Source organism: Pipra filicauda, unplaced genomic scaffold, assembly GCF_003945595.2.
Source record: "Pipra filicauda isolate LSUMZ 115617 unplaced genomic scaffold, ASM394559v2 scaffold406_size631624_pilon, whole genome shotgun sequence".
NCBI classification, from domain to species: Eukaryota; Metazoa; Chordata; class Aves; order Passeriformes; family Pipridae; genus Pipra; species Pipra filicauda.
Genome location: NW_024104539.1, coordinates 540,409 through 563,221, shown reverse-complemented (window position 1 = coordinate 563,221; position 22,813 = coordinate 540,409). Strand labels below are relative to the sequence as shown.

The window sequence follows — 22,813 nt, the reverse complement described above, 5'->3', positions numbered from 1 at the left end:
GGGTGTCCAGGTGGGATGTGCTGCAGCCCTGGGTGTGGCTGGGAAACGATGGAGAGGCTCTGTCAGGAGTTAAGAAAGAAAGAGAATAAGAGAAAGCTCCTTATTAGCTCTGTGAGAACAGTTCTGTGTCTGTCCTTGTCAAAGGAAAGCATAGTGTGAACTCAAGCTTTAGGGTTTGTTTTCAGAGGGGGAAAACAGTATACAAAAGGTACAGAAAGTATTTAAAGATAGCAGAAATATCTACCAGAACATTTAAGGCATTGTGTACACAGGATTTAACTACAATGTATTTGATTGAGTTACTTACCTCAGTTTATCTGACACCTTAAACTCTTGTCAAGGCCAAGCAGTTGTAATTAAATCAATTTAAAGATGCTTGGAAAAGCTTGTTTATTTTGCTTATCAAGCCAGAACTGGTGAATATTATAGAAGAAAACTAAGTTAGTGTAATCTCGATGCTTTTATGTTCTTAAAAATAGAGATTTGGAAGAAACTTTTGAAGACTTCAGTGTAGCTAACGTGATATTCCTAAAACACTGTAATAACTGGGTTTAGAGCCCTTTATTTTTGTGTTGCTTAGGGACACGAAAGCTCCCTGGCACTCTTAAGAGAAAAATCTGCGAGAGCTCAGTTGGAAAAATGGGCTGCAGAGATCCAGGTCCGGGTGAAGAGGTGTCAGGCTTAATTGTTAGCTGTAATTACCCTGTTGGACTTATTTGAAGATAATTCTCTTTTGATAGTAAATTGGTTTATTATATACCTGGAAAAGGTTTGATAATGTTCAATCTCAAAGATAATAGTTAATATAAAAATATCCTGAGTCAGTTAACATAACAGGGTTCCAAACCATAAAATAGTTTAAGATTAGAAAATAAACATTTGTCATCGATGGCCTGTGCTTTGAAAATGATGGAGTCATTTCAGGAGGATTGCTCTCTGCTCCTTCTGCACTGGGTGTATTTTCTGTTCCCTGGTGCTCTGGGGGCTGTGAGGTTCCAGGAGGGTGTGTAGCTGCTCCTGTGCCATTTGCTGGGATTGGGGAGGCTCTGTGCCTGCAGGTGGCTGATGTGTGTCAGAGTTGCTGGGACAGAGGTGAAGGCTCCTTTGATGGTTTAGTTTTGGTTTTAAACCAGAGGAAGTGCTGATAAATGCCCACTGTTCTGTCCCTTCCCCGGGGTGCTGGCAGGGGTCAGGGGGTTGTGAGGTGCCGTGGGGCAGTGGGGGCTCAGCTGCGGGGTGAGGCTGTTGGTGTTCTCTGCATTTCAGGGCTTTGAGCTCAGGCTGGTCCTGCAGTGGCTGCAGTCCCCGGAGCCCCCGCAGTGTGCTGTTAAACCAAAGCTGGGTGGGCAGGGCAGGTTTGTTCCAGCAGCTCCCAGCAGAGCCAGACTCGGTGGCTGGGCAGTCTCTGCCCAGGAGGAGGCACAGGAGGCCTGGACACCTGGGATGTGTTTGTGTTGGAGCCCTTGGGAAAGGAGCACACGGCAGCTGATGGAAGGGATGGATCGGGGTGATGGGCTGTAGCAGAGGGTTAAAAGCCTCCAGTGAGCATTCACAGGTTAGAGGGGAGTCACTGGCAGTCTGTGCAGAGCTCTCTGCCTGTCGGGATGAGGCTTTTCCTCCTGTTGCTGCAGCTCCAGAGCTCAGCTCTGCTCCTGCCCTGTGGCTGGACAGACACTCCCCACCTGCACGCAGGTTTGCAGTAGATGGTTGTTTAACTACTCTGGTGGGCTTTGGTCATCAAGTTCAAAGAGAGTTTAAAAAGCTAATTTCTGTTCTGTAACATACATGATATCAAAAGGATGAGGAGAGGAAATTTTTTCCTGCTTTACTGTGCAGGTTTTTAAATATTTCAGAGGTAGCCTAGGCAAGGAGACAGGCTGGAGTGTGTCTGTGTGTAGCCAGGTTGGGCGAGGGATAACAACGGGCATGTGGCCATTTTTGCCTATTTGGGATGCCGGAGGGTCTCTGCTACCTACATAGATTTGGATTTTCAGAGACCTTGTAAGAACTGAGTACATTTGGAATTTCTGTCTCTCTGAGGTTGGGTTGATGCTGGCCCGTGGGTTCTGCGTTTACCAGGGGGACTGAGAGACACACAGACAGTTATGGACAGTGCAACTCTGTATAAGGCTTATTTTCTCTAGAAAAAGCTGATCAGTGTTTCTCTGCTAAAGGACAGAGCCCATCAGAGAGTGCAATGAGCAAATGAAACCCATGACAGAAAATACTGTTGCTTTAAAAATTCGTGACCGGATGTTCTTTGTTAAAATAACGTGCCAGAAAATGAAAGGCAAATTTTAAACCTGATCACATCAACACAACCCCAGGCTTGTGGTTGTGCTGGAGCTGGGGCTCCACAGCAACGTGGAACAGTCTCCTGGCTGCTCCAGGGAATGGGCCAGGACGTGTCCCTTGGCCTTGGGAGCCAGTGGTGTGACACAGGTTGCACCCCCCAGCCGAGCTGGGTTCCTCCAGAACCGGGTGAGCTCCTCAGTGCTGCCTGCAGGGAACACTCTCCCCCGGATTGCTTGGAGCCGTTCCTGAGCCCCATCCAGGAGCAGGCTGATCCCACCGTGCCGGTGCCAGGGAGCTGGAGTTCTGCACGGCTGGTCATGGCACGGAGCTCCAACCCCGGGCACTGGCCCTGCTGCTTCACTACTACAACTGGCCTTTCCCCTGCCAGGAGTTGTATGTTTTTATTCCACCCCCCGTTCCCGTGTTGAATCATTCCAGCCTGAAAACACGGCTGGCTGGGAGGTTAATGGAGCTCCAGCGCTGCCTCGGGAGCTGCGGGGCTGTGACGGGCAGGGATGTGGAGGGAGGAGGGGTGGGAATCAGAGCATTCCTTTCACCTCCAGGAGACATTGCTGCTCTTCCACGACTTTGCTAAGTTGTTTCTTCAGCACTTGAAGCGAAGGTGGTGTGTGCTGTCCTGTGTTACGGGGCACAAAGGTGACAGCAACTCCTTTGAGTATTTGTTTGCTCTCTAGGTTAACTTGCATTAAGTTTGTTACTTAAGTTAACTCAAGTTTCCTCAGTATCTGGAAAATTTTTCCCAGATTCTGGCGTGACTGCTTTGTGATGTGATAAATTCACCACTGCCAAGGATTGCTTTGGAATGTGGCTGGGTGCTTTCTTCACCTGTGGGATTCCTGATGGAGAGGGCAGCTCCACTCCTAGTGCTGGGGAATGACTGGCAGCAAATCCAGCCCCTGTGTGAGCTCACAGGTGGGATCAGCACTTCTTGTTCTTGCAGATTTCTCTGATTTAGGGTATCTAGGTACAAATTCATGAGTGGTGTGTGGAGATCTGGGACTTCCCCATGCAGATTTCCTGCTGTAGCACGTGAATCCGTGCCCTGGGATACAGGTGCACAACCTCCCTTTTCTCCAGCTCAGAAAGTCCCTCAGACATAAACTTCCCAAAGTAAGGCACGAGCCAAACACCACCTTCTCACTGGAGAGCAATTCCCTGGCTGTTTGCAGGGCCATATCTGCCACTTCACAGCCATAAAGGTGTTACTTCATTACATCTCACACATTTTAGAGTGGCAGAGATACATTAGACCAACGTGGGGGGGTTACCTTGTGAAATAAATAGGTGACATTCAGGGTGGAATCAAGATGGGAACATTACAGTGTGGATGCAGAGCAGTTTTGCCTCACAAAGCTTCTGTTCTCATTTGTAAATTGTGCTTGTATTTTGTATTACTGGAATATTGACCAGAATCTTCCTATAACTTTCCACTGAGTAGGCAATGAGGTTTGGGTTTTATTCTTGTAGATTTTTCACCCCAAATAAAGAAGGGGGAGAAAAAGGGAAGAAAATAAAATGTGTAAAATAACATCATTGTGATGGAATCAGACAGGTCCCTGAAACTCATTTCAGGCAAGTATTTGAGACTGGATGAGATTCAAGTTCCTCATGTCTCAATATTATGGTTTAAGGTTATATGTAAAAACATAATGTCACTCACAATTTAGTAAAGCTGTTAAACCTTTAGCACTTCCTTTCATGTCAGTTTTAACTTAGGTACATGCACAAATTAATCTCAGACAGTACAATTTTATAAGAATGAAGTTTTCCATGCAAGAAAGAAGCCAGGATGAGCCATGAAAGAGTCAGGTTTAAATAGTGTACCAAGGAAAAAGTGTTTTCCAGGGCAACAAGAATCATATTATCATTTAAAGAGTTTTTATCCTGCAGTAAAAATAGTTTGCTATTTTTAAGACCAAAGGAGCAGCCAAACCCCTTATCTAGCCCTTTAAAAGATAGGAACCTGTCCTAGTCCTGTGGGATATGAGACTGTGGTTGTGATCCCACAGGAAGATTAAGGTGAAGTGGAGCAAGACTAGGTTTTCTGGTGGAGTTAAGCAAAAGGCAGCTCTGTTGCTGTGTAGACTTTGCAAAAACTCCTGTATTCTCCTAACAATCCCAGGAGTTACTCCGTGGCTTCCAGAGTCCAACACAGACTTCCTTGGGCTTAACATTCTTGATTTTTTTTTAATTAAAAAGATAACTAATATGGATGAGCTGAACAATTAGGAAAAGTAACTCCTCGGGATTTTTTGTGGTCAGACAACATCCTGGAAGGTCTGTTGAGGAAGTGTTTGCAACCTGTCTGTGCCACGGGTTGTAACGAGAGGGAGATGACTTCCATAAATAGGCTCCCTGTGTGCCTGGCAGCTTGGATTAAATGTCCAGAGAGCCTAAGGACAGCTGGGCCCTCGCTGAATCCCAGCAGGAGCAGTGCTGGTTCTGTGGAATTTGTTCCTGCTGTTTAAAACTCGGGCACTGCAGCCTTTCCTTTCCCCAGCGCTCGGAGCCCGGCGGGATCCAGAGTGACTCGGGAAATTCTCACTCGGCAGCAGCAGGACTGTGACCAGTGCCTGCCTTGGGCAGCGGGTTTGGGGGCTCTGCTCTGGGATTTACTCTCCCACAGCTAACCCAGCTCTCCGTGTCCATTCCTTGGTTAGTGTGGAAAGCCTGAATTAATTTCCAGTGTGTGCCCTCGGTTGCAAAGAGAAAAATAACTTGGCCAGGAGGGAATAAACTTTCAGTTCCAAATGCATTTGGTATAATCAAAACAAATCCTCACTAGCAGAGCAATGGCAAAACAGAAATATGATGGCTAGAGCAGAAAAATGAGGGAAGAGGAGATCTCTTTTCTGTTGAGGCCAATTCCAAAAAGCCGCCGTCGTTCCTTGGCAGAGTCTTTGTAAGGACGTGTTTGGTTTGGGGGAGATGCCCAAACTTTGGGAGAGTAGAACTGAATGTGTGAGCATGAGGTAATGTCCTGAGGAATCAGGGTTCAAACAAGGGGACTGAAGACCAGGGATTTCAAGCAGGATTTTACTTCAAATGGAATTGATTTAGTGCCCTGGAAGATGGGGAGGAGCAGAAAAGGGAAACAGAGAATTTAGAGGTGGTGTTTGCATTGCACCTTTGATAGTTAAAATTCCTAACTGTTGTTTTGGTGGAACTTGTGGTTTCTTTATACATTTTTCCAGATTTCTTAACCCAGTACCAACATTTGAATAGTACGTATTGTGTGATTTGCTGTTTTAATAAATCAGTGTCTTTTAATTTTGCTTTTATCTACACTAGACTAGCACCACTTCCAGACTCCTTTGAGTCAGGGTTTCCTGGATAACTGCTCTCTCAGTTCTGCAGTTGCAGACAAACACACCTAAAGATTTGAGAAGTCTGACAAGTAATATACAAAACACATCCACCAGAGTAACACGAAATTGCTGTAATTTTCTAGGGAAGGGGAATAAATCAGTTAAAGAAAGGCCAAGAGTCTTTGGGGGGAAAAGCCTCAATATCTTTGAACTAATAAAAAGCATTTCCTTGAAGTTTGTGAAGTGCTTTGGGGCCTGTGTGGATGAAAGGCTTCATCTGTCTGTCGTTTCTGTGGCTGTGCTCGAGTCCAGACCCGGGGGGTCCTTACACGTCACCCTTCGGCTCCCCACCCAGGGACCAACTCGTCCCTTCTCTGTGCAGCAGGTCTGTGTTTCCTTGAAGCATCCCGAGCCCCGTGTGAATGGATCTCAGCCAGCCCAGGTTGCTCATCCCCTCCTTGGGATGTTTCCTCGTGTTGAAATCTGGGTCACATCCCAGCGATGAAATGTGCTGACGAAATACCTCTGGTATTACTTGTTTAAAAGCAAACTGAAGAAAATATTTGTTCTTGGTTCCTCTGTCCGTGGATCTGCACAGAGATCCAGGAGTGTGTGAAAGAGCCACCCACAGCTCAGCAGGGAGGTCTGGGGGAGCTGGGCTGGGACCCTGAACCTGCCGCCCCTCAAATCCAAACCCCTCCGTTGTCACAGCACTTAAATCTGGGGACAGACCCCAGCTGTGTGTTGGTCATGTATCCATCTGTATCCACGCCATGCATTGATGCTCTTGCTCAAAATCTAGAAGTTAAAATAATTTACTGCCTTCTTGGCTTTGTCTACAAAACATTTCAAGACAAACCCCAGATAAATAACTTTTTGCCTCCTGTGTTCCTGTCACTGGACTTACACTCCTGAATCCTCCAGGGCTCCTCTGGTATGGAGGCTTGGGGTGGATGGATTTCCACAGTGGTAGTTCTGTGTTATTTCTGAGTGCCAAAATGAATGGGGAGAAATCCTTCAGCACTATATTTAATTTTTCCTGTCACTTATCTCTTCCTATTGTTCGTCACTATTGTTCTTTTACCATCTTCAACTTTTTCCTGTATCAGAAAGCCCTAAACCCTGTAATTAGATGTGCCTCACCTAATTCCTCTTTTAATAGTCTAGGGAAAAATAGAGAAACAGCAGTGTCATATGGTGGGAAAAAGCCATCCCTAGCTGCAGATTCCAGGTGTGTTCTTAGTTTGAAATATGAGTCATTCACAGGAATTTCTTTCCTGTAGGTACAGTGTACCTGTGCCACAGAATAACAACAGTGTTCACAGGTAGGGAGCCTGACACTCGGGCTGTGTGGATCAGGATAGTGAATTCATTGCAGCCATAGCTCCTTCAGCTGCTGTGTTTTAAGAGCTCCTTCATTTTATTTTCCCGTCCCACGAATTGTTGTTTGAGAACTCCACTTAGTCCCTCTTTGCCAGGTATTTCTCTTTTGAAGAATGGGTTTTTCCTCCCCCCCCACTTTCTGGTTTATTCTAACTGCAGCAGGAGTTCATCCCACATCACCCTGCCCAGGCTGGGTTCCCCTCACACACCTCCCTGCAGAGCCCTGGCTCGGTCCCTGGTCACCCGGCCAGGGATGGCACTCAGGGGAAATCCAAATCCTGCAGCTTTGAGGAGACAAATTCTCCTACGTGCTTGGACTTGATTGTTTTCACTGTGTTAAGTTTTGTAGCCTGGTTTGTGCTTGGTTCGGGGAAGAACCACGGCAATAATTCAATAAAAACTCCCCTGCCAAAGGGATCAAGCACTGGGAGAGCAAACTCGTGTCTCTGAGAGGATTGTAGGTACCTGTTGCTAAGTCCATTAGCGATATTTATAACCCCAGGCATGATACCCCGGGTGTGCAGTGAGCCACAGGACTGTGGCAGGGGTGTGCAGAGGAGTTCAGCTCATTGAACAGTAGCAATATGTACTTGCCACTGACAAATATTCCATTGGTTCATTTTTTGTCTGCCCAATATTTGCTTCAGTTCTAGAAAAGTCAGGCGACTTGTACCATAGCAAATTTTATGTAACATTTGCATTCTCAAATTGGAATTTGTCTGGTGTGAGTCTTCCTTCAATGTTTTACAGTTTTCTCTAATTCCTTTTTACACGTATTTGTTTAGTGTGGCCAATACACCAGTGTGGGCACAGGCCCAGGGCAGTGCCCTCCCTGTGCTGGCACTGCTGGGGCACCTCCAGTCCTGGGGGCTCTTCTGGGCCCTCATGGCAAGAGAGACCTGGAGGGGCTGGAGTGTGTGCAGGGAAGGGAACGGAGCTGGGAAGGGGCTGGAGCAGCAGGAGGGGCTGAGGGAGCTGGGGGGCTCAGCCTGGAGAAAAGGAGGCTCAGGGGGGACCTTCTGGCTCTGCAGCCCCCTGACAGGAGGGGGGAGCCGGGGGGGGTCGGGCTCTGCTGCCAGGGAACAAGGGACAGGAGGAGAGGGAACGGCCTCCAGCTGGGCCAGGGGAGGGTCAGGTTGGATATTGGGGAAATTTCTTCATGGAAAGGGTTGTCCAGCCCTGGCACAGCTGCCCAGGGCAGGGGTGGAGTCCCCATTCCTGGAGGGATTTAAAGGACATGTGGATGTGGCACTTGGGGACGTGGGTTAGTGTGGCCTTGGCAGTTCTGGGGGACAGTTGGATTCCATGGACTCAATAGCCTTAGAGGGCTTTTCCCACCTCAGGGGCTCTGTGACATCACTGGCAGATCACAGAGGTCACAGAACCTTGGCCTGCAGTTGGACCTGCCTGGGGCTGGGCCTCACCCAGTCTGCCCACCTTTGCTGCAGGATGTGGGGGCTGCTGTGAGCCCGGTGCTCTGCCTGGTGAGTGCTCTGGGAACGGAGCCTCCCGGCACTCCCAGCTTCCCTCCTCCCATCCTTGCACCTCTACCCTCCAGCTCCGGAATCCACCAGCTCTGTGGGCTCTGTGCTGTCCAGGTGTAGCTGCAACACCTTTGTGTGAGATTGAGATATACCTTTGAACAAACACAGCTGTGTACAGGCTTTGGACTGGTTCTGAAAAACACAATCAGCATTTGTCTGTCTGTGACTCATCCCAGCGCCACCGTTGCCTTTCCCTAAACCTGTTGTGACATTACTTACATGCTAAATGTTACAGACTGTTTATTCTGTCTGTGCAGCGATCAGATCCACACTAAATGGACTGCAGAAAGGCAACTTACATGTTAAATGTTACATTTATTCTGTCTGTGCAACAGTCAGATCCACACTAAATGGACTCCCGAAAGGCAGACACTGATTCCTGTCGTGATAAGCATACAATTTCTTTAAAAACCTGCTTTTTGTCATGACTTCAGCTAGGAAAGGCAAAGTACTTTCTTACCAGTGTTTCTGTGCGTTGCACCTCAGATGGATTTCTTGCTACTTCATTTTTCTGCTCCTGATCCATCAGATGAATGATTTTAGGCACATGAGGAGTCCCCTTCAAACCAGCCCAGCTCTGGGCTCCAGGCAGCTGCAGAAGGCACGTCCCCAGCCCAGAGAACAGTGACACTGAGGCACAGGAGTGACAATACCAGCAGTCCACTGGAAGGCTGGAGATAAATGGGATGCAATCCCTGGAATGGCCTTTAACTCTGCTTTAATAAATACTACCCTTGCACCAGTCTTCCTGAGGTCTAATGTGCTTCCCAAACTTGGCTCTAGTGAAGCTCAGTTTGGGTTCCTTTGCAGAGCTCTCTGTCCTCACCCACACTGAGTGCACAGGCTCATGATTCCTTCTGTGAACACTTCACACAAATTTAGATTTATGCCTCATCTCAAATGTAATGTGGAGACTGAATGAAGTGTAGTGAGGAACACGGGGTGGAAAGGCCTTGTCACAGTGTCCAGTCGTTTGGGGCTGGAGCCACCATGCAATCAGTCCTTTCACCGAGGCAGTGCCACCATCCCAGCTGACGAGGTGGGATCAGTCCCAGGCTGCACTCGGGGATCTCAGAGGTCTTTTCCAGCCTGGACGATGCTGTTGTTCCGAGCAGGTCGATTTTTCCTTCCTGCCACTCGGGTTGTGCCAGAGCTCGTAGATGTGCTGGTTGGCTGTGTCCGTGCCCGGGTGAGATCCATGTGCTCCCGTGCCAGTGTTGTGCTTCCCCCGAGCAGCTCCTGTGCCATGGGTGAGGCCGTGTGTCGGGACGGCAGAGCTTGGGATGGCAGCGTTTGGGATGGCAGAGCTCGGAATGGGAGAGCTCGGGATGGCAGTGCTTGGGATGGCACTGCTCAGGATGGCAGACTTCGGGATGGCAATGTTTGGGATGGCAGTGTTTGGGATGGCAGTATTCGAGATGGCAGAGTTTGGGATGGCACTGCTCAGGATGGCAGAGCTCCGGATGGCACTGCTCAGGATGGCAGAGTTTGGGATGGCAGTGTTTGGGATGGCACTGCTCAGGATGGCAGAGTTTGGGATGGCAGAGCTCAGCACGGCTCCGCTGTTATGTAACTGTGCAGTTCAGCAGCCGAAGCCTCACGCGTTTCTTCAATGACTGAGTATTCCTGGTTGTGCCTTTTATAGCTTTCCATGTGGTGCCCATGAAGATGAGGCTGAGAACGCGGAAAGCTTCTCAGCAATCCAACCAGATCCACCCGCAGCGGGCGCTCCGGGCCAAGCGGAAACACTCGGAGGTGGAGGAGACCTTACCTGGGGGCGGGGGGAAACCACAGAAAAATGACACCGGCCTCTTGTCTTCGATCAAAAAGTTCATTAAAGGAAGCACACCCAAGGTAAGCCAGCTGTGGGGCTCTGCTTGGCTTTCAGTTGGGTCATAGTCAGTTCAGTGTGTTCTAAACCCATTTCTACTGAGAATAAATAATGTGGAAGCAAAACGTAAAGAGATGGAAGGCAGCAAGTGCCTGTGAGAGTTGTGTCAGGAAAAGCAGACTTGGAAATCCTTCAGGAGTCAGTCATAGGTGTACTTAACAGTCTAATAAATCACAGGATTTATTACCTGGTATTTCTTTGTGAAAGTGTTGGCTGATGAATCCAGTAGATTTTTAACTGCTGTTTTAAAGAGTCCTTGAATCCAAATTCGAGGAATTACCAATATTGGCAACTAAGGCAAGCCAGTCTGTAAGCATAAATTTACTGAGTGTTTTTAGCATTTTTATTCAAAACTGGTTAGGAGTCAGTCAGTCAATAAAGGTCAAACCTCACAAATCCATGTGTCAGGGAATTGCTGCAACTGTGTGATTCCTGCAGTGGGCACTGCCCTGCTTAGGGCATCAAATCCAGGTATTGCCAGGGAGAACCACGAAATCTTATCTTGGTCCAGACAGAAATCTGAGCTTTACTGATCTTCACATGTGAACACCTGTCACATATACATTGAGAGTGAATTATATATATACATGCATACATATATATATATATATAAACTTTGATAGGCTGAATGTAACCTTGCTTCAAAAACCTGTGGTTTTTTCTCTAAATGAAGGCCAGTCTAAAAAATCCATCTTCATTCAGTCCCAGCAGTTCAGATACTGACATTATGTAACTGTGAATTTTAAAGAGGAGTAGCTGAGAAGTCGTAACTAATTTACAGTGTATCCCAGATCAGCTACATGATAAATAAAAATCTGATATAAATTCAGAAGTATTTTCTGGGGTTTGAACTAAAGTGTTAAAACAATAACTTTGTAACAAGCTGAAGTTCAGATAGTTTTAAAGTAACTTTAAAGTATCCTTGAATTGTGAAAAATATAGTCAAATAGAATATTTCATGACATGTTAAACCAGGTCAACCTGTCCTGGAAACAGAGAGGTACCAACCAAGAAACATTTCAGCAACAGTTAAATCTGCTTCCAGTTTGCTTTTCATTAAACTGTGACAGTTGATCTATTTTACAGACCTGGTCTATTCCATGGAAAAAAGAAGGCACTGTTCAGTATGTTTCTTTTTTGCCTCCTTTCTCCTTTAAGGAAGAAAGAGAAAACCCCACCAAAAGGAGTCGAATTGAGCGGGACATCGACAACAACCTGATCACATCCACCCCTCAGACGGGGGACAAGCCCAACAAACAGCTGTCCCGGGTGCGGAGGAAAAGTCAGCTCAATGGAGGTGGGTACAGCCCAGCTGGGCAGCCAGGGCAGGGAATCCAGGGGGTACAGCCCAGCTGGGCAGCCAGGGCAGGGAATCCAGGGGGTACAGCCCAGCTGGGCAGCCAGGGCAGGGAATCCAGGGGGTACAGCCCAGCTGGGCAGCCAGGGCAGGGAATCCAGGGGGTACAGCCCAGCTGGGCAGCCAGGGCAGGGAATCCAGGGGGTACAGCCCAGCTGGGCAGCCAGGGCAGGGAATCCAGGGGGTACAGCCCAGCTGGGCAGCCAGGGCAGGGAATCCAGGGGGTACAGCCCAGCTGGCACTGCAGGGCCTGGAATCCAGGGGGTACAGCCCAGCTGGCACTGCAGGGCATGGAATCCAGGGAATCCCAGCTCGACCTGAGCCGGACATTCCTGCAGCAGGGAGGTTACAGGGTTTGATTGACTTCAGTGAGGGCAAGGCTGAGCTAATCACAGCAAAACAAGAGTTCCAGGGCTGCAAGCAACACTTACATCACTCCTCAGACATGGTCAGTGTAAGGACTCTGTAAGAAATATTTGGATCATCAGCAGCTATTTTGGAACTAATTTAACTTTCTTTTTTTTAATTGTAATTCTAAAAAGCCAATAATAGTTATTTGATTTAGCTCTTCTTACATTTTCTCACAAATAAAAGTGAATTATGACTCCCAGCTCATGACCTTTGTGGAAGTAACCAGGTGTCCTTAATACTGAAAACACTTGTCAAACACACAGACAGGTTTCTGTCATAGAATTGTAGGAGACTTTGGATCAGAAAGGAACTCTTAAAGGTCATCTGGACCAGTTCCCCTGTTCCCCTCCCAGCAGTGATGATCCAGCTCAGAGTGAGATGTGCCTCTGGAGTTAGATCAGGCTACTCAGAGCCTTGTCCAGGCAAGTTTTCTATCTAAGGATGGAGATTCCCTGTTCCCTCTGAAAACTGTCTGTTCTTGAATATCTCTAATAATGACATGATACAATTGTCAGTGATATTTAGAACATCGTCCGTGGTTCCAACTTTAAAATACCATTCTTTAAACTTCCTTTCTAAGGAAACTGTGAGGGTGGGGAGGCCCTGGCACAGGTTGCCCAGAGAAACTGTGGCTGCCCCTGGATCCCTGAAGTGTCCAAGGCCAGGTTGGACAGGGCTTGGAGCAACCTGGGACAGTAGGAGGTGTCCCTGCCCAGGGCAGGGGGTGGGATGGTCCATAAAGTCCCTCCCAACCCAAACCATCCTGTGACTCCGTGCTGTTCCAGGGCATGTGGAGCACCCTCAGCCTGTGTTACTGTTATAGGGATACAAGTTCTTAATTCAAGTATTCCCCATTGGTGGGGGCTTGGAGCTGCAGCTGGGACACTCCACGTTCCATACAGGAACAGAGCAGTGTGGAGTCCCTGTGCAGCTCCATCAGGCTCAGCTGAAGGGACATTCTCAGCTCATGTGCATGAAGTCCATTCCCTAGCTTCCATATGGACAGACATCTCAGAGCCTGGGGGCTGGGAAGAAAAGAATTCTTCATCTCAGTCTCAGAACTGCCATGAGATGGGAATTGGAGTTCTGGGATATACATAACTGTACCTGCACAGTTTGGGAAAACCTTCATTGTTACATGTGATATTGTAATGTGTAGATTTATTTAATTCTGCCCTTTGTTATCTGTGATAACAACTAAAAATTATTTCACTTTGGAATTGTATTCATGCACATATGTGTGTGTATGTGGAGACAAACAAATTCTGGACTCGAGGCGGTGCAGTTTGGAGGCTCAGCCTTGGGAGTTCACTGACACTTTCTCTTGGTTCCATCTAGTGGAGTCCCCCTGACACTGACACCAATGTGCTCTGCAAGGGGCACAGCAGCTCCAAGTCTGTCTCCCACCAAGTCCATTGAAAGGATTTAATCTTCTATTATTTATGTAAACAAGGAGTGTTTCCTAATCTGGAGTGTTAAATTTACGATGGTGTTGAAAATTGACTTTTTGTTTTGATGCTGATAGTAAATGACTGGCTCCTGTGGACAGAGCTGAACCCTGAACAGGAGGGATCAGTCCTGGAGAGCAAATGCTGACAGCAGAGGACAGGATGTGACTGAAAACAGCAGTGTGGTGTTACAGGTCATAACTTTTCTCTTGCAGAAGCTGGAAGTTATGAGATGACAAACCAACACGTAAAGCAAAATGGAAAATTGGAAGATAACCCCACCACTGGCAGCCCCCCACGGACAACGTTACTGGGAACCATATTTTCTCCTGTTTTCAATTTTTTTTCACCAGCAAATAAAAATGGTGAGTCTTAGGTAAAAAGCCAGTGGTGTTAAACCAGAGAGTGAGATTTTTTTTTATGAAGTTGCTGTTCTGAGCAACAGTACACTTTGCATTCTGATTTACAGACCAAGAGTTACTGCTGCCAGATAAAGGGCTCTGCAATTCTTAGATGGGTTGATCGTTAAGGAAGGAAGAATAAGTTTATAACCATTAGAATATCTTTGTGCACCTTTCAGTAAAAAAAAAAAATAAGAAAGAAAAAAAAAAGGATTAAGTTACTTGTCCCAAATGTATCTTAAAGCCATTTGTCAGGGCCATCATTTTGGTTCTGGATTTTGTAACGTGACCCAACGCAGGTCCCTTCAGTTGTTCTGCAGCTTTGCTGTGTGTGGTTAAGAGGGGCTGTGAGTGTTGGGGGGGAACTCAGAGGTAACGAATGTCCCAAAATCCCCCACAGGAACATCGGGGTCGGACTCTCCGGGCCAGGCTGTGGAAGCTGAGGAGATCGTGAAGCAGCTGGACATGGAGCAGGTGGACGAGATCACCACGAGCACAGCGACGTCCACCAACGGCGCGGCCTTCCCGGGCCAGGCCGTGCCCCTGCGGGGCCCCCCCGGGCTGGGGGACACCGAGGAGCCGGGGGACCGGGACCTGCCCCCGCTCACGGGTACGGACGGGGACCTGCTGCCTGCCCCATCCTGCTGCCTGCCCAGCCCTGCTGCCTGCCCCATCCTGCTGCCTGCCCAGCCCTGCTGCCTGCCCCAGCCCTGCTGGGAGCTGCTGCCTCGCCTCAGCCTGGGCCACACAAACACTGCTCGTGCTGGTTTTTGTGGTTAATGCACTAATCTGGCTCGTGCACCAAAGGCACAGTTTGGGCAAGACTTGTCTGTTCCTGGTGCAGCTCGGGTGGTCTCACAGCAGTTCCTCACATGGAAACAAAGGTTCCAGAGGAAAAGTGTTTCTGTGAGCATTGAGTACCCCCCCGCTGAACATGCACACTCTGGGCTTGCTGATCTCCAAAGAGAAATGGGCTACATTTTGGTATCTTATATTAGAACCACGTGGTGAATGAGAACCACACAGACCCTACACACAAATCCTGATAAACTGTCCATATTTCCTTCAAAAGACTCATCATACATCTTTTTTTTTGGACAAAAGTTGTAGCCATAAAATGCAGTTTCTCTGTGGATGGGCAGCATCAAATCCTTAACAGTTCCCTAAACCCTGCCCAGACCCTCAAAGCTTTGGGGATGGATAGTTTTTGAAGGCTCCTGCCAAGGAGGTAAATGTGACTTCTGAGCAGCCCCTGGGGTGGGAGGTGGGGCTGGGGACAGAGTATTTCACTGTTGCTTCTTCCCTCGTGTCTCAAGTGCACATTGTGGCTTTGAAGAACTGCACTAATAAGACCAGCTCTTGTGGTTTTTTGTTTTATTTTTTGTTTTGGTCATTTTCGTTGAATTTTAGCACCAGTATCTCCAGACAGTGGCTACTCATCAGCTCATGCAGAAGCCACCTATGAAGAGGACTGGGAAGTCTTTGATCCGTAAGTGCCAGTGTTTGTACTGAAAACAGTCAATTGATCATTTTGGGTATTGGATTACGATATTTTAATTTATATTTATTATTATATTAATTGCATCATTTTAATATTATGATAATGAGCTCCAAAAGCCCTTAACTTAAAAAAATAATTGTAATATTGTTGTGGGGTTTATTTAAATTTAAAATACTTATTTCCTGTGCATCCTTAAATATTTCAAATATTTAGTTGACCTAAAGCATTACAGTTTTACAGCAAAATCTGCGTTCTTTTCAGATATTATTTCATCAAACATGTGCCCCCACTAACAGAAGAACAGCTGAACAGGAAGCCAGCTCTCCCACTCAAAACCAGAAGCACACCAGAGTTTTCATTAGTTCTAGACTTGGTAAATATCTTTATAAACACAAACCAAAGCAGGGGGATGGGGCATTTCCCTTATTTTGCTTGTGGAAATCAGTCATGTTTGCTTTAAACAAAAAGACTGTTGAATGTCAGATAAATTTTAGTATTTTTAGTCAAAAATAATAGTTAAAGTAGTTAAAAGTAGTTTGAAAAGAATTAATAGTGGCGGGAATAGAATGCTTGTTGTATTTGTCAAATACTTGCATCCTTTTTTTAAAGAAAATTACAGTTTTTATAATTTCACAATCTTTTCTTTCTTTTATGTATTTTTTAATAGGATGAAACATTAGTGCACTGTAGTCTAAACGAATTAGAAGATGCTGCACTCACTTTTCCAGTTCTTTTCCAAGATGTCATTTACCAGGTAAAAAGAATAACAGAAACCCGTTTACTTTGTTTAAGGTGGGAATCCTTGGGGTTTGTATTTGTTCTTATCTTGTGTAAAGAGAGGGAAGCCTGGTGATCAAGTTACACCATCCTGGTGATGAGCTGCGGGTGGCACATTTGGCAAGAAACTTTGTATTCACTTCAACTGTTCCCCTTGTCTTGCCCTCTGGTCACTTGGTTGTGTCCACATAGAAATGTGTTATAATTCAGTTCATGCACTACAACTCCTTGTGGACATTTACTGTGATGAGAATGGAAATTTAAGCCTATTCCTAAGTGACTGTTAAAAAAACTGATAAAGCTGAAATCACCCTGAAATGAGGCAGTTCAGCATCCTCCCTTCTCTCCCTGGATATTTCAGTACCTTTCCTCAAAGCTGTAGTTCTGTGTGGGCAATCTCTGAACCAGAAATAACTGTGAGCAGAGCCTGGGGCTGCTGGTTTTCCCCTTTGTGTTGTGACTGTGGGCTCAGGTCACGGCCAGGTCTGTCCAACACACACCAGATATCACCTGAGGGTTGGCCCAGGTACAGAACAGAGCCTGGCACGTGCCCTCACTGCCACCAGGTGCTCCAGGGCCCTGGGGCTGCAGATTTACAGAGGTGCCTCCCTGGGAGCCCAAATCCTGTATTTGGAGTTCAGTCAGAGGCAGAAATCTCCTGACTCGGTGTCTCTTTTGTGAGTCCACAATTTCTTACAGGGAATGATTTCTCTGTGTGTGCAGTTCTGGGCTGGTGGTATCCAAGCTTATGGAAATTTGGAAGTAGCTGAAGCCTTTTCCAATCCCTTCTACCACCCCAGGCTCAGGTGTAACTGTGTTCAGGTGTGACTGTGTTCAGGTGTGACTGTGTTCAGGTGTGACTGTGTTCAGGTGTGATTGTGTTCAGGTGTGACTGTGTTCAGGTGTGATTGTGTTCAGGTGTAGTTGTTAGTGGTGGTTAAGATGATGATTTAGTTCAGGTGCTGGCTCACGGTGTCCAGTGCTGGAACTGGTGCTGCCCCTCTGCTGAGAGCCGAGTCAGGATGTTCAGTCAAAGCAACCAGTTCCATTTTTAATTTAGAGACTGTTCAACTTTTATATTTTATTGAAATTATTTCTAATTCCGTCCAATTTCCCAATAGATCAATGTTATCATCTCACACCTTCACTCAGAGCTGCTCAGGCTGTGAGCCAGTGGAATATTGGTGTAATTAGGTTATAATGGAAGTTACTATTTGCTGTTTATTTCTAATGCCCATTTTGGCCTCCTCTGTAGCAGGTGGCACAGTGTGGGGTGGGGGAGGGCTGGAGGAGTCTCAGTGTTCACTAAAGCCCATCTCTGCTCCAGGTCTATGTCCGGCTAAGGCCGTTCTTCCGAGAGTTCCTGGAACGTATGTCTCAGATTTATGAGGTAAAACAATTGGACACTACTTTTGAATTTCATTTTTAAGTTATATCCACACACTTGCATGTCAAGTAACGACTTTTTCCCCTTCAATCCCCAGATCATTCTGTTTACTGCTTCTAAGAAGGTGTATGCAGACAAGTTATTGAACATCCTGGACCCCAAAAAGCAACTGGTCAGGTAAAAACAGAACATTGTGAACATACCCTCAAGGACCAGCACCTGTACCTGCTCATCCTCTGTTAGGCTGGCTCATGGCAAATGTCCTCTTGAGGACCAGAAATGTGCTTTGGAACACACACTGCAAATAAAGGAAATTAACTGAATTAACAGATTACCTTTAAACTACTCAAAATCGATTTATTAACTATAAATTATGACTTGTATAACTTCTACAATCAGCATGCTGTTTGTTCATATTCAATCACAAAATCATTTGTCTGTTGGTTTTGTATTAGAGCTGGTTTGGTTTATCATTTCTCAGTACTGAGCTTTGCTGGGAAGTGATTGGCTTTTCCAGTTCCTTGAGGCAGAAAGAAATTCCGGGGGGTGAGATTCTGTTATGCTCCCCTGGAAGGAGGACTGTACCTTAGGAAGTTGGAACCAAAGAGATTTCTGCTCAGGGGTTCCCCCTCCTGGGGTGCCCCAGGTCAGGGAAACGAACACCTGCCTGTTGGTGGTCAGAGCTGTGTGACCTGTACCCAGCATCTCTGCACAGCCCTGCTCTGCATCCTGGTATTGTATATTCTGAGGGAAACTGGATTTTCCTCACACACACAAGAAAAGACAGTGGTTTTCTCCATTGCGTTCACTCGGTGGCGTGGGCACATCCCAACTCACTTTTGAAGTGCAGGAATTTAAGATGTCACTCATTTTATCCAGGAACAGTTGTATTGTGTCTTGGTTTATGTGACATCCACCACAGAATCTCAGTCTGGGCCTGGTAACCTCCTTGCCACTGTGTAAACTAGACTTGGGAATCCTTTCAGTCCTTGGAATACCTGAGCCTGGCTGTGTCAGCGGGTGGGACGGTGGGCAGGAGGCACTGGCACCTCCAGAGCGTGAGCCTGGCTGTGCACCGAGGTGTTAAACCCCCTGCAGGCCAGGACTGGGATCATTGCTGTGTTAGGGCAGGGGAAGGCCAGGGTTTGGGACTGGGCAGAGCTGTCCCCGAGCTGCCCCAGCGGGGCTGTGGCTCCCGTGCCTGCAGCAGCCGTGGTGCCCGGGCTGTGCCCCAGCCCGAGGTGCTGCCAGGCCTCCTGTGACTCACCCTCTATATATAAATGCTGAGGCAGCAGCTCCTTCCCTCCATGGCAACGTTGGGAGCTCAGCTCCTGTATGGAATTAAGCACACTATGTACAGCTTCTGAAAACTCCATTTAAAAATATAAGCAGCCCGGAAGGGACTGCACTGTCATAGGGCTGGGCAACCCCAAACCTGCCCAGTTTACAATTTATAATTCTGTTGATGTGCCATGAAATGTGAGTTTTATTCCTGCTGTTTTTTTAATCTGACTCCTTCTAGTCAATCCATCCATTTCTTCTGCCATGACTTACACAGGAGCAGATTAATTGGAAAGGAAGGAATTGATGGGATGTTTTGGCCTCGAGGCTTTTTTTTCGAGCTACAATAACTGAAATAGGTTAATTGCCAACAGAGGTGTAATAGGAAAGGAAACATTTCTTGTGGGACAGAGTAAAGGGATAATAACCCCCAATAAATTGGCTCCTGTGCAGCACCTGGGGCATGGCACATCACTGGGGTGTTTTGGGTCCCTTTGTCAGTCTGAAAGGGATCAGAAAGCAAGAGCTGTTTAAATACACACACCCACAGAACTGGGTTAGTGCAAAATTACCTGAACTGGGCATTTTACCAGTAGAAAGCTCTAAAGTGAATGGGAAAGGAGCACAATTCTTTAAAAGGGGCAAGGAGATTGGAAGAGAAGAGGTCGGGTAAGGCCTGGCAGAGTCACCTGTTCCTGACGCAGCGGGGATGTTGTCATTGACCTCATTAATTAGTGTCTTCCTTTAATGACAGGCATCGACTTTTCCGTGAGCATTGTGTGTGTGTACAAGGGAATTACATCAAGGACTTAAACATCCTGGGCAGAGACCTCTCCAAAACCATCATCATCGACAATTCACCGCAAGCCTTTGCTTACCAGGTGAGGGGCTGTGGGCAGCAAACCCCTCAGGGAGGGCAGAGCTCCCTGGGGCAGCACACTGCAGCCCTGCAGCTGGAGTTCCCTTCTGACTGAAGTCTGGGGCCAGTGAAACCCTGCACTTGGATCTCTCTGCTTGTTTAAGTTTGGGGCTTACATTTGTTTTTGAAGTTTACAGACCAAAACTGTGGGGAAAATACACGTTAATGAACTCTGACTTGGAAACATATTTCCTCCAGATGCTATTTCACAAGTCATATTTGTAAATAAATTAAGTATAAATCATGTCTTGATGATTTTTTTTTTCCTTTTTTAACTTTAGCTTTCCAATGGAATTCCTATAGAAAGCTGGTTCATGGATAAAAATGACAACGAACTCCTAAAATTGATTCCATTTCTGGAGAAACTCGTAGAGCTGGTGAGTGTTTCCTTTCTGTGGCTCTTGCCAAAAACGTCAGTAAGCTCTTTTAAGTATTTTCACATATTTTAAGGGTTTTGAGTCACTGAGGTTTAGGCTGATGAGGGTCCTGTGTGTCCCTGTGTGACTAGGCTGCTGTGGGCTGGATTTTAGAGTGGGCACAGGGACGTGTTCACACAGCAAAGGGGGGACCGCTGGCTGTGCTGGAAACCAAGGGCAGTGGGGTGGGAACATCAGTGATAAGGAAATGGGGGGTCTGGGGACATTGGCATGACACAGTGCCCGTTGTTGGGAGTGCTGTGTGCCTTTGTTCTTGAAACAGATAAATCACCCCAAATCGTTGTGGGTGTTACGTAGTTATTTCTGTAAACCTCTTGAATGACATCATTCATTGCTTATGTTTTGTTATATTAAAATAGGGGTGTTAGACAGTGAACCCTGTGATTCCTGGCTGTGTTCATTGCCCTAAACCTGCACTTCTCCCCCCAGAACGAAGACGTCCGACCTCACATCAGAGACAGATTTCGCTTGCATGACTTGCTACCCCCCGATTAAAGCCTTTGCTCTCGCTGCCGAGGGGAGGAAATGCAGGACCCTGTTGGACTAATACAAAACATTGCCATTACTGTTGAAATTTTGCATTTTTGTACCCCGTCTTGCTTTTCTTATCTTTGGTGCCCAACACTGATCAAGGGTTACAGAAAGAGACTTTCTACACCTGAGGTTGCCGCCATCAGTACAATCCAGTACCCGCAGTAGGGAGGCTAGAACAGAAAAGGCTTTAGAACTAGTGCAACTCCAAGGAAATTTTTTATGTACAGGACATCTGCAGTTTATAAAGAAAATTCTGTTTCTGCCACCAGCAGTTTGACCTGTAGAAACACAGGATTTTATGATACAACAGAGATTGAAAATGGACTCGGATTTTCTCTCTGTTCGGTGCTCTAAGTGGGTTTGTAGCCACTTTTCTGTTACTTTTAAGATTCTCATTTCAACAGGAATGGCCAGTAAAAGTTGTTTTATTTTTCCTGTTAAGGTTTATAACCTTTTTACATTTTTGACCTGTATTAGATTAGAATTTCATTATGCATTCCTTTTAGTTGAGGCGCTTCATAGTTTTTCTGAAACTAGCCAAATTTTGTTAGTTTTTTATTAAACAGTTGGCTGGCCGTTTCCCTGCTTTGTCTGCCTGCATCCTGTATATTTGTTTAAAAATATTCTCTAGTTTTAGCCCACGTAAGTTTCATTTAGAAAGAAAAAAACCCCCCTGCATTTATATTTTCTTTCTGTAATATTCTACTGTAGTCGAAACCTTTTCAAAAATCAAGAGACTGGCTAGATAAGAAGATAAGAATTACTAATATTCCGAATCTTTTAAACCATTGTGATGGCACGTACTCCGGACAGAGCACACCTGGCAGCGGCCCCACGGATGGACAAGGAATACCTCACACTGTGCTGTGCATGGACCTGGCCAGGAGGAGGAGCGTGGTGAGCTGGCGGGTTTGCTGGGATCCCATTCCTGCTGCCTCGTTTGCTCCGGGACTGCCGTGCTCCGCTCAGTATTCCGGGGAGTCGGGCCTGGGCTGGGCACCCCTGTGACACTCCCGGTTCCAATCAGCCTCTCCCGGGGAGCAGCCCTGGCAGGGCTCCACCTGCCATCCCAGTGGTTTCCCGAGGGAATAGGCCCCAGCCGTGGCTCCTAATGCAGCGCCCCGGAGGTGATATTTTTGTAACGGTGGGAAATCTGCTTTTCCGGAGGCTTTTTATGGAAGGTAGAATTTGTACAAGGTAGGAAGCTTTGCCTCTCGACTGCATTACCACGCCACAGGCTCGGACTGGTTTTGTGTAAAAGATGTCACAGAACGGCACTTTTTCTAAAGAGAAGTTTGCTATTTTGTATGCTTGATAAGAAAGTACAGTATTGGAAATTAAAGGTGGACAGCTGATAATTGAGAAGTATGTCAATTAATTTTTTATGTATATTACCTGTTTACTTGTACAATTTTATTGTACAAATTACATGCAGCTTCATTTTCAAATGAGTCCTTAAAATAAGGAAAATCTTTTTAGCAAAACATTTAATTTTTGTATTTTTGATTTTAAAAGGCATGAGTTATGTCAACTTTTTCCAGTGTATTAATGAAGATTTTAACTTTTCATCAGGTTGAGTGTTTTCTTACTATATTATCTGTTGTGTATGTAGCTAGCACATGGTGTCACTGAACTGTTAAACTTAGCATGTAGAGCAAGCCTGTTTTGTGGAAAATCCTTATTCATTAAAAACAAAATCATCATGGCAGATTTTCTGCAAAAAAGTGAAAACATTTGCAATTCAGAATACTGATTTTTTTTGTATTTAAAGAAAGGTATTTTGCTTGCAGGAAAGAAATACTACAGATTCATTTTAATGAGAATCTTTTAAATGTATTTATCTTTAGGGCATCTGGGCATCTTTACGCTGTTTGTCTTATGTCTTTATTGAAATAAAATGTACAGAACATTACCTTTA

General features: G+C 46.3%; 1 protein-coding gene across 3 annotated transcripts; it reads left to right on the top strand.

Annotated features, from left to right (window-relative positions):
• Positions 1-8,411: 8,411 nt before the first annotated feature.
• Positions 8,412-22,813, top strand: CTDSPL2 (CTD small phosphatase like 2). 3 transcript variants are annotated; one of them, XM_027733952.2, is made up of 14 exons: positions 8,412-8,491; positions 10,197-10,405; positions 11,601-11,739; positions 12,564-12,632; positions 13,874-14,023; positions 14,460-14,669; positions 15,470-15,548; positions 15,822-15,933; positions 16,228-16,314; positions 17,665-17,727; positions 17,822-17,901; positions 19,760-19,886; positions 20,206-20,301; positions 20,791-22,813. In XM_027733952.2, the coding sequence occupies exons 2-14, from the start codon at positions 10,214-10,216 to the stop codon at positions 20,854-20,856; spliced, it is 1,470 nt and encodes a 489-aa protein (XP_027589753.1). In that variant the 5' UTR covers positions 8,412-8,491; positions 10,197-10,213; the 3' UTR covers positions 20,857-22,813. The 3 variants fall into 3 exon arrangements, with proteins under 3 accessions (XP_027589753.1, XP_027589754.1, XP_039241288.1); XM_027733953.2 differs by lacking the exon at positions 8,412-8,491 and having other exon boundaries at positions 12,567-12,632; XM_039385354.1 differs by lacking the exons at positions 8,412-8,491; positions 12,564-12,632.

What these genes read in the sequence shown, in the direction of transcription:
- CTDSPL2 (XM_027733952.2), top strand. Translation starts at nt 10,214, where the DNA reads ATGAAGATGAGGCTGAGAACGCGGAAAGCTTCTCAGCAATCCAACCAG. An exon ending in GGACCTGCCCCCGCTCACGG is followed by an intron (nt 14,670 to 15,469) that starts GTACGGACGGGG and finishes GTTGAATTTTAG; the next exon opens with CACCAGTATCTCCAGACAGT. An exon ending in CGCAAGCCTTTGCTTACCAG is followed by an intron (nt 19,887 to 20,205) that starts GTGAGGGGCTGT and finishes TTTTAACTTTAG; the next exon opens with CTTTCCAATGGAATTCCTAT.